Source organism: Penicillium verrucosum (genome assembly GCF_028828655.1).
Source record: "Penicillium verrucosum strain IBT 35672 chromosome Unknown utg000003l_segment0_segment0, whole genome shotgun sequence".
In the NCBI taxonomy this organism is placed as follows: Eukaryota; Fungi; Ascomycota; class Eurotiomycetes; order Eurotiales; family Aspergillaceae; genus Penicillium; species Penicillium verrucosum.
The window spans coordinates 1,213,149-1,225,045 of record NW_026643212.1 but is presented as its reverse complement, the minus strand read 5'-3'; the positions used below and the strand labels follow the sequence as shown (position 1 = coordinate 1,225,045).

General features: G+C 32.2%; 1 protein-coding gene across 1 annotated transcript; it reads right to left on the bottom strand.

Annotated features, from left to right (window-relative positions):
- Nucleotides 1-6,733: 6,733 nt before the first annotated feature.
- On the bottom strand, nucleotides 6,734-9,349 carry N7516_008158 (uncharacterized protein; the record flags this gene model as incomplete). Its single annotated transcript, XM_057220877.1, has 4 exons — nucleotides 6,734-6,949; nucleotides 7,001-7,056; nucleotides 9,135-9,180; nucleotides 9,233-9,349. Coding segments are annotated over 4 exons (435 nt in total), but the record flags the coding sequence as incomplete, so codon positions are not given.
- Between the last annotated feature and the right edge of the window lie 2,548 nt (nucleotides 9,350-11,897).

The window sequence follows — 11,897 nt, the reverse complement described above, 5'->3', positions numbered from 1 at the left end:
TAAAAAATTATCTCGACCTCTCCGTCGGTCGGAGCTATACTAATAAAATCATTAATATAAATAAAAAGAAACTATATTAAACTATTATATATCTTAACGTAGACATACGGATTATTATTAAGAGTATAAAACCTAATCTTAACTAGTCTTCTATCAAGTTTCTTATTCTATAGAGCTACCGAATCACGAAGGCTAAATAATACCTACTATAATTAATAAACCTAACCTTTATTTCTAATATTAGATTCGGAGTATTTAAAACCTACTAGTTAAACGATATAAACTATCTCTTAATCTTTATAAGAAGTATTAAGATATATAGCTACTACGTTAAACTAACGCTATTTATAACCTCTCTATATAATAAGTATAAAGATAATCTTTATAAGAACGTTCTAAATAACCGGAGTATAGAAGATTAAATCCTCCTTCTTCTACTAGTAGTTACTATAAACCACCTAACGCGCTTTAAAACTATAAATAAGGTTATCTTTCGTTACTTTAAGATTAAAAACCTATTAACTCGGTAGAGGTACTACCCCTAGCGGTTTACGAACGATATTAAAAGTCCTTTTCGTATAAACGTCGTTAAACTAATCTTCTATCGCTACTTACTAGCGGTCTAAAAATCGAGAATTTATCGCCTTATTATAAGACTAGGGAATAATAACGTCCTTAACGTATAAAGGCTTACCGTTATAAATAAAAGGAGTACTCTATTTCGTAATAACTCTCGACTTTATAAGTCTCCCTCTACCTTAATTACTATTATTACCTAATCCTTTATTAGTACTATTATTACCCTATAGAACGTCCGGCTTTATAACGATTCGCTTCGGTTATTTCGTTTATTTCGGTTTTATTTTCGGAATCGATATAGTCTCGGTAAGTTCTATAGGAAAACCGTATCGTTTAGGCGATCGTCTTATCCGGCTCGATCGTTAGGGAATAAAGTATTCTAATAGAATAGAAGCTATCTCGGTAATAGAACTATTAGTAATTATTTTAACTAAAACCTCCCGCGGTAATTTGACCTCGGAAACCGTCTTTACGTATAGTTTAAAAATAGGCTTAGAAACCTAATAAGAACTAGGCTAAACTACTACCTACTCTTCCTCTAAAATAATAAGATTATAAACCTCCTATATAAAAAGCTCCTATAAAGAAACCTTTTATAGAAAAATCTCCTATAAAGAAATCTCCTATAGAGTATCCTCCCGGAATGCTCTAGGTAAATGCTAAGGAGAAGTAGGAATAGCCTATTATATAGGAACTTCTATATTATAAGTAGCTCGCTATATATACTATCCTTAATAAATAAAATTATTATATTTACTATCTTTACTATCTTTACCGTTATCCTCCTCGATCGACTAGTAAACAACTAGAGACTTTAGAATAGCCTCTAAAACCGGAGATACCACTACCTATTTTCTAGGCTATAGTAGGACTAGCGGAAGCAATAGTCTACCGTCTATATAATCAACTATATAACGTCGAATTGTCTTATAAACCTACGGTTAAAGAACTAGACGACGATATATTAACTAAGGAACTAACTAATAAATTAGCTACTAAATAACCTACCTCTTTAGCGGTAGAAGGTAAGCCGGTTTAACTTACTTCCGGAAATTTAGTTACTATAGTAGAGATTAATCTTCGATCTCCTATATTCTAGTTAACGGCTTTAATATAAGTAGTATAGTCTATACTCTTCCCGGTATATTAGGACCTATAGAAGCTTACTTCTATTAAATTATAGGTCTTAAAACCTAAATTACTACCTCTAGCTATCTACTAGTAATAGAAACCTATAGAACTAGCTTTAGTCTAATTATAACCTTCGGACCTTCGTAAGGTTATTTACCTTTCTTAATTATAAAATCTAGAATATATAGACTACCTTCTTTATAAAGTGCCTTAGAGTTATTATCTAAATTAGGATCCTTAGGTACTAGCTTTCTAGCTAAAATACCCCCTTTTAGATCGTTATCCGATCGAGAAGAGTTAAGATCTAGTTTATTAGGAAAAGTAACGTCCTATAAACAAATAATCTCCTTCGAAGTAGGATTCTATACCTTAAAGATATAACTATTCTTACCTTTATAACTAACTAGGTATCCTCTAAATATACGAGTAGCTAATTTCTCTAATTAAATATATATCTCCCTCGGAATATAGATAAACACGATAGTACCTTATATATAAAGATATTTTAAATTAATCCTCGTCTTACTAAGACTAAGGCCCTCCTACTAGGAGATAATCGGTATCCTCGTAATCTTCGGATTAACTAAACGATTATAAATATAAATTATAGTATCTACTCGGTAAGGCTAAAGCTATTTAGGAAGCTTAGCGTCTATATTTATTATACGTTAAATCTAGTTAATATAACTACCTATACGCTCCGTAACGCTATTCGGTTTAGGTATATAGGTAGGCGTAATTTTAAAAACTATACCTTCTTCCTCTACCTATATCTAGAACTTATAGAATTCAATTCCTCCGTTAATCCGCTAGAAAGCTAGATAACGTCTACGAAGAATCTTCTATCTCTTATAGAAAGTAATTATATAAGGTACAATCTCCTCCTTAATTCGAAAGTATAGTCCTTCGGTATATCGAGTATAGTTATCGACAATTAGTACCTAATAACGTTTACTATAAGATCTAGGTAGGTTTATAGTTTATATATCCGTATAAAACTTTATACCTAGCTTCTCTATACGTTATTATATATCCCGAGAAATCTACTTCTTAGCTTTACTAAATTAATAAGCTTCGCAATTAAAATTATAAAGTTTAACCTAGTCTCCTTCCTCTAGAAGAATAGTATCCGAAAGAGAAGCTTTAATATACGGTCTTCTAATATAACTAAATTAACGATAAATTTCGTAAGTCGAAATAGACTTATTAATTCGATTAAACTCTTTATCTAAATCCGAGTCTAAATTAGAAGAATTCGGTTTATAGAAGTAAGTTGTTTAAACAGAAGATTGTTATATCTTCTCTAGAATCACTCCTTAATAGAGTAGGCTATTAATCTAGGGTAAACTATTAAACCGTTTTATTAATCTAACTTCCTTCCTATTCTTATAAACTAGTTTCGAAACAATTAGATTATAGTAGATACCGTAATCCGCTTTAAGAGTATTAGATAAAAGCAGACGATCGGTAGTTACTATATTATAATAGGTATTAATAAGAATTATCTTAATCTTACCTTCCGAATTCTTAATTTAAATCGGCGCCTTACTATAACTAATTACTAATTAGACCTTACTATTAGCATTTATATAGCTATATAGCTCCTTATTAGGCTTATAAGTTAAGTATTCGTAGAAGTCCTTACGATATCTAGTAATCGTTTTAGAAGTACTACTATCAATTATCTAGTTATCCTCCGAAGAACGAGCTATATTAGTACGAGTAATACTAGCCTTACCTTTTCCCTTACGTATAGTTATATAGCACTAAGTATTACTACGCGGCTTCTATCCCTCTATAGGTAGATCCTCTATTAGGTAGAAATATATCTTAGTAGGATATCTAGTATATCTATAATAGGTATATTTAGAACTATTTATATACTATAGCTATTAATTACGCTGCTATTCCGCCTATTTATTAATCGACTTACCCTTAGGCGGCGTATTCTTCGTATCTTAATACTATTCCTTCTAATTATTTTAATTATCCTTATTATTATTATCCGATCTAGAGTTATATAAACTACCTCTATAATCTTTATTACTACGGCCTCGACCTCTTATTCTACCTCCGCGTTAATTGTTATTATTCTAAGCGACGTTAGTAGAAGCTTCTAGGTCGAACGATAACGAAGTAGGAATATCGTATACTTTAATCGTTAATATCTTATATATATTACTAAAAACCTCCTTTATAACGGAATCTAGTATCTTATCTTTTAAAGTCTTATAAGTAAATATTACTAATTTAAGTTTACCTTCTAGTTATCGAAGTATTATAAATAACGCTCCGAATAGGTAAGGTTCGATTTTATACGTACTAAGCTAGTTATATTAGATCTAGTAGGTATTAATATAGTCCTTAGTAGAACTAAAGTATAATCTCTTTATCTCGTCGAATTTAATTACCTTACGTCTTACGTTATTAATAATACTAATACTATAAATAATAGACTCGACTTTATATAGTATATAATCGGCGTAAATCGGGAAACTATTTATATATCCTTTAAGAGTTATAATAATCTTCTAATCTAGAAGACCTTTAATCTATCTACTAGAAATCTTCGACTAGTATCTCTATAGATTATAATTAGGATCGAATTCGGTAGGACGAGGTAGATTATAGTTAGTAACCTAATTAATTCGCGCTATACTTAATCTATTAATAATCTATCGTTTCTATCTTACTAAATTACTATTATTAAAAGCTAATTTAATACCCTTATTAAGCTTAATCTCCTTTACTTTAAGAAGATTAGTCCCCTATATACGTATCCGTCTAATAGGACCACGTTATTACTATTGCTAACTATTAGAAATAAGATTGTATTACTAGCGAGAAGTAGGGAGAGAACGCGAGGAACCTTCTCCTCCGTTATCGTTATTATCGTAGGAACTAATTATTTTAACTATATATCGAGTATCCGTCTTCGGTCTCGATCGAAAGAAATACGCGAAGCGGTACCGTCTATCGCGTTAATAAGGTAACTACGGAAAACGAAGCTTCCTAGATAATTAGAATAATGAAAATATTAACTTACGATAAGATCGTCGATAAAAATCAATAATAGAATTGATAGTCGAAATATAGAGATACAGAACGGGCCGAAAAAACGCGTCCTATAAAAGAAAAATGAAAACTCTAATTAGTTGAAAATTTTAACGAAAAGATACTCGGAGTCGTACGAGTAAGGGCTTATAACCTATTAGATGGAATATAGGCTATATAGGAATGAATGTTAACCTTAAGGGATTAATATTGTAGACTCTAGAGAGAAAGAAAAGAAGAGAAGAAAAACTAGCTACTGTCTAACAATATCCTGAGTTCTATGGGTCAGGATCACCTGCGGCCCCACATGGCCGTCACGTGACTCTAACAAAAGACCTTATACGAAATATAGGTATACTAAATACCCTTTGGTCTAGTATCTTCGGGCTCTTTCGATACTGCGGGGTAATAAGGAAACAATCACGGGAAAACTCTTAAGATTTGTATACTCCTTTAGTAAATCGAACGGGCAATCTATTAACGATTAATATAGAAGAGAGCTATTAGCCTCCGAGGATAAATCTTAGCCCTTCCGATAAATCTATTTCTGCCGAAATTCTAGACTCGAAGTCTCGTCCGTTATATATACTCGACGAAGTTATACTAGAAGACGGCGAAGATCTAGAGACGTATTATATCGTTTAATACGAAAGTAGGAGTAAGGAGAAGATTATCGGATCACCTTATATTCTTAATAAATTGTGGTTCGAATACTACTGGGTTTCACGGACGGAGATAATCAGATCTTCTATTAGATAGGATCTCCTAGTAGAACACGGCCTATAACCGAGCCTTCTAAATTCAAGCTCTTACTTAAAGACTATAGACTGTCCTAGATCCGCTCCGCTTTATATCCTAGATAGTATTATTATAAAGCTAACTTAAATTATATAGCTAGTAAAATACTTAGACATTTAATATACGAGGTTATAAGAGTAGCTATAAACTAGTACCTATATTAGAACAAAATTAAACTAAAGGCTATAATCAGTCGAGGCTATATCACTCTAAACGTTTTCGTATTAATATCTTAATTAGAATTTTGTAGGAGTACTATCTCGTATCCCTATTGCTAGTTCTATTCGATAAGTATATTTACTAATGTGCTTAGATCTATAAAGATACGCTAGCGAGCCGGCCCTCGCCTATAAAGAGTAGACTTTTGTTAAATTGTTAGCCTTCTATTTCCTAGTTGCTTCTATCACTTTGCTTTAAGATATCTAACGTAAAAAGGTAGCTCGCAATCTTACTTCGAGCTCTAGTAAAAATAGGCTTAAAATTTATTTATCTACGATGCTTTTAACTCTTTCTAGATCTAACTACGTACTACCGTTATTATCGAAAGGAAGGAGAAGGAGATAAAGAGAATAAAGAGGACGATATCTATAGAGGTCTTAGTCTAATCACGAAGAAAGATTTTCCCGAATTCTTTTAATACTACCGGGTTGCTATTAGATTCCCGATAAATAAAGGAGATCTTCCCTTAGAAGATAATCTAGGACGCCTAGGACGCCGCTCTTACCTTAAATATTTCTCTGTTAAGTTCGTACTTAACAATTATCGTAAGTCTTTTTACGTAATATAAGCCCTATATATTGAGGCTGATAATAAAACAGTCCTAGGAAGAGAAGTAACCGATATAATACTATTAGCCGTAATTAAGATATAGATCCTATTAAGTAAGATAATTATATTATAGAGGAAACTCGTCGACGGATAACAAACTAATAGTATAATAGGTAACGGCAGAAAAAGTCTAACCTCGATTTTAGCTCGTATATCCTATAACAAACTTTGATAGGTATAGATTAGAATAGTAAAGGAAAGTAGTTAGAAGTATAGTATAATATTTAGTAATTGAAGTTAGTGTTAAGGTAGGTGATTTTATTAAAGCTTAGCGTATATCTACTATATCTTTTATTTCTTATTAACTAGTATAATATAGTAAGGTCTTAATAGAGGGTTAAATCTAGGTAAATAAGACTACGTCGCCTCTAATCACGTCCCGTTCTAATAACCCTAATAATTTCCTTAAGCTTCCCTCGAAGTTTACTAGCGTATCCGGTATATATATTTTCGTATAGCTACGGTAAATAGATCGGTATATTATATCAAATTGCTTATAAGGGTCGGCGAAGAATATAAGAAGCCTCCGGGGGAGAGGTACTATTTTCGAATCAAAATGCTAGGCGAGAAGGGAAAGTATAGCTAAATCATATATAGTGAGCTTACTTACTATACGGTACGTATAGTTCCTTAGTATATTGTTCTTAGCTAAGGCTCTATATTTCCCTAAGAGTAAGTAGCGATATTTTCTAAGGGCTTAGTAGGTGAATATTAGGGATATAGTTCTAGTATTAGGTTTATACTACCGCTTTATTACTCGTTTGACCTCTCTTATACCTAAAAACTATACTTATTAAACAATTAAAGTCGTTTCGGCGGCTCGGAGACTAGTTCTTAGGAAAGGAAACTTTATAAATTAGTATATAACTGTAGCGAAGCTTAGAATTGATTGCCTTATATAGAAGTCCTTATCTAACGATATTATAGTAGGTATCTAGAATATATTTTGTTAAAATATTGAAGTATACTTCCGGGAAGGTAGACCGGTCGAGTATTTATATTATACTCGAGATACTCCCGGGACCTTTGATCTAAAATCTAGACGAATAAGGAGAGAGTATTTCCCGGACGTAATATAGATCTTCTAATAGTAGTATCTTCGAGGCCGTCTTAGCCTATTAAAATAAGTATTTCGGCCTACTTCCCTAATATAAATATAAAACCCTTTTAAAAACTTGGGATTTCTATCTTACTAAAAAGTAGCGTAGACTTAGCGCTATTACGTAGCGGGAACGCCTCTAGCCTTTTATACTATAATATCTACGTTCGCCTATAGCGGATTAATAGGGCTATTGTAGAGTCCGATTATATATACCTTCTATTAGATAACTAACTAAGTGTCTAAGAACTAATAAGGGCTATATACTAATCTTACTTATAGGGATAATTTTATCTATTATATAGGTTTAGCGCTATTTTGAGGCTACCCCTTAAATATAGCGTACGGTAAGGCAATGAAAACCTATATAATAAATTATTAAAAAATAACTTTGTATACTAGGGTATAGGGTCCCTATATATAGGAATTCTTAAAGTTCCTAAGAGTAGGTACTGCTTAGAAGGGATATCTTATTTATATAAGTACGTTCCCTAAACTTCGGTTCTTTAAGTCCCTTATATAGTTCGGTCCCTTCCTTTCATTACTACTATTTTAGCTACCTACAATAGACTTCCGACTTCCCTTTTAACATTTCTCTTATAGTAAGTAGACTTATTATCCGGTTAATATCGATACTAATAGGCCTAAAGCTATAGTCTTAAACGATCTAAGAGGGTATTCTATAATACCTTACCTTAGTATCCTAGTAGTATATAGAGAGAGATATAGTTAACTTTAAACCGACGTACTCTTACCTACCTATATTTACCTAGTTATAATAGAAAATTCGACCTACTATATAATAAACGGTAAATTAGGTTAGCTTTTTCGGTAATTGTTATATGATTATCTTTAAGATAAGTGGCCGAAGGCAACTAATATAGGTCGTCTTATTTATATTACTCTAGTAGTTAAATAAGAAGTACTTATTCGTTGTAATATATTCTATTATATACGCGGCTATACCGTAATAACCGGGGATATAGAGGAGTCTATCCTCGCCGAAAGAGCTATACTAGAGGTATTTTAGCCTATCGTCGACTCTAATTTAGTTATTAGAGCGTAGAGGATTAAGTTCTCTTTTTCTGATTTCCGGCTAAGGGTCTCTCGGATAAGTTTACTTAAAGATTTATACTTGATATTTCGCCCTTTATAATTGCCTAATTCTTAAGGAATATTTAGAATTTTACTCGATTAATAGGAAATTTAAGAATTAATATATAGATTTAAGCGAGCTTATAGTATTAATACGGCTTCTATATAGAGGTATAATTATTTTATTATCTATATACTTTAAGTTCTAGGGACAGCTAATATAGCAAACTTATACCGCTTGTATATATTTACTTTCTTTAGTTAGTCGTTTTTGTATTAGTATATGAATCTCGTATATCTAGATATATAAGGAAAGAAATATAACTTTTTTAGGAACGTTTATAACTAGAGGTAGTATAAGCAGACCTAGGTTACGTATTAACAGTTATTCTAATACTTATATCAAAACTCGGATTAGGCGACGTAATAGAGAAGCAGAATAGAGAATGCTATTATTAGGGTAATAGTTTGTTTTGTTATACGACAAATATAGAGTAGTATTTAGGTTAGTTCATTCAATCTAATAGTAAAAGTATATCCGTTGAAGTACTAGGTAAGAAGGGCAAATATTTTAAGCGAGTCTTCGGTACGGTCTTCTACTATATCTTATATAAGTCGATTTAAAATGCTATTCTAGGTTAGAGGGACCCGTCCCTTTCTATATCTATTCTTCCTAAGACGTTGATAGGCTAGCACTAGTAATATAATCCTAGGATCGAGATTGTGATACTGTTCAATTGCGTCTTTTAGATCCGGGGTACCTAGCTACTAAATTTGTAAAGCTATTAATAATATTCGGGCTAATATCTTAAGGTAGGCTTCGGGAATCTATATAATCAATCTTAGTATAGGAAAAGAAGCGAATATACTTACCCTTACTATATTAATACCGCCTTTTCTATAATAAATATAGAGGGGGAGGACTAAGTAGGTATATATATAAATAAAGGGGCAAGTAACTTATATAAGGATCTCTCTTTATATATTCTAAGTTTTAGAGTAGGAGTAATATACCTCGGCGTACGGATATTAATATTATAATATATTTCAATTAGATAGTAATTTTTATTTTTTGACTACGCTTATATCGAGATAGACGTATCCTACTTATACTCTATAGTCGCTATAGCGAAGTATCTTAGTAGCTAATACTACCTACCCCTTATATAAACATCCTTATAAAAGCGCCTAGCTTTTTTATAGATTCTTCCTAAATACCTATATAAGAATATTAATCAATAAGCGCCCTAGAACTCGCTAGCTAGTTAGGGCGATAGTATATATCATAAGTTTCCCCGCCTAATACGGCGAAGCGTAAAAGGCTCTTATATATAAGGGAGGAGGGTCATTACCCTTTATAATATATATAACCCCCGCCTATTTACGCTACGTCCTTAATCTCCGGCCTAATAAGACCGACTCTCTTTATTTATAGTCTGCCCCGAAACGTCTTAACTACGATTCTTTAGACTATAGTAAACAATAATAGCTACTAGCCTTTAAATATATATTTCTAACCTTCTAGTACCCCGGTGCTAAGTCCCTATTTATATCTGCTTAGTAGGAGTATTAACAATCACCCCTTCGAATTAGGTAATCTACCACTACCTAGTATCTAGAGTCCTTAAAGACAATCTATAAGGTTATAAATAGTACTAATTAGTAAAAAGACGAGGGTATAGCTAAGAATTTCTCTATTTAGTACTCGTAGGCTAACTCCGGTAAATTATAGCTAGCCTTACCTTAGGCGGAAGAAAATTATTTCTAGAATTTTAATAAATATACCCTCGTCAATCGTACTATTAGGTTCTACGGCTAGGAAGAAATATTTAGCAATATATAGAAGCCATTCCTAAGGGTAGAAAGGCCTATAATAAGATAAGCTATACCTTAGAGCTTAAAGTAAGGTAAATATTATTCCTATACTTAATTGCTAATATATAAGATTGTATAGGATATAAAGATATAATAAGCTAAACGGCTATATACCCCTTCGATTTAGCACCCTCCCTATAAACGACAATATTACGCGAGGGTCTCTTTTAACTAGGAGCCCGCTGTTTTCTACCTATTATAAAAAGGCCTTTCCTAATAAGCCCGACTTCTTATTAATTGATCAATTTGTAACTAGGAATAATCCAACCCTAGAAAATATACTATCGAATCTTAAACGTTGCGATATAGCTCGCTTAAAGAACTTCTATAGATCTACCTTCGAAGGATTAGACTTATAAGCGTATAAAGCTATTTTATATCTATAGAGGGGAGCTCTAAGCCTAGAGGTCTTATTTAGAATCTAAAATACTTATTCGAAGGAACTAACGCGTCCTAGTTTATACTTCTAAGATCTATTACTATTTACCCGGACTAACTATTAAAGATACGCGAGACGTTCTCTATTATATATTACGCGGAAACCATAGAGTAGAAATCCCTTTCAATCGGCTTCTAGAGGCACTAGGCTTCGTTAGTATCGATATAACTAACAGAAAGAATGTTAAAGCTTGTTTACTCCTACGTAAGATTAAAATTTGGACAGAGTTATATAAGTAGCCAATTTATAACGCTTACTTGATTCCGATGTTTTACTAAAGGCTCCTATCTATACGTATTCCAATATATTCGACCTCTTAATAGAATACTCCCTATCGATCTATAATATATAAAACGAGTCTGCCTTTAGAAATATATAGTCTTAAAGGTTGATAAGGATCTTAGATATAATTCCCTTATTCTGTTATATATCTAGAGAACTATAGGCTAACTATAAAATAGATCAAAATAGGATAAAAGCAGCTACGTAAAATTTTATTATCTATTAAGCTTACTTTTTCTTTTTATAAAACTCTCTTAACCTATCTTTATCTATATTACTATTAACAAAAATAGCTCGACTACTATTAGAATCACGGAGGACTACTATTTTACTAGTAGTTCTTATACTTCCGATAAATAATATACTTATTCTATTAAATATATAGTCTTTAAAGGTATACGTCGTCTAGGGCTTATAATTAATACCGTTACTCCTTCCGTAATAGCTAATAATATCTAGTATAAGTCAATATCTAAGATACGTATTTAGAAGGCTCGTTATAGGTACCTAAGTGTCTTAGTTCGTCGGAATCGGAAAGAAGTTGACTAGATAGATCTTCTTCGTCCTAGCTAGGCTACGGGTCACGCGTAAACGAATAATAGTTAGTAATAGGTTATTCGGAGATAGAAGGGCTCTCGCTAGAATTCTATAGCTAAATATACCTAACCCCTAGAATTCTCCTTAATAAAATTCGAAATTGGCTTAGGATCGACCTAG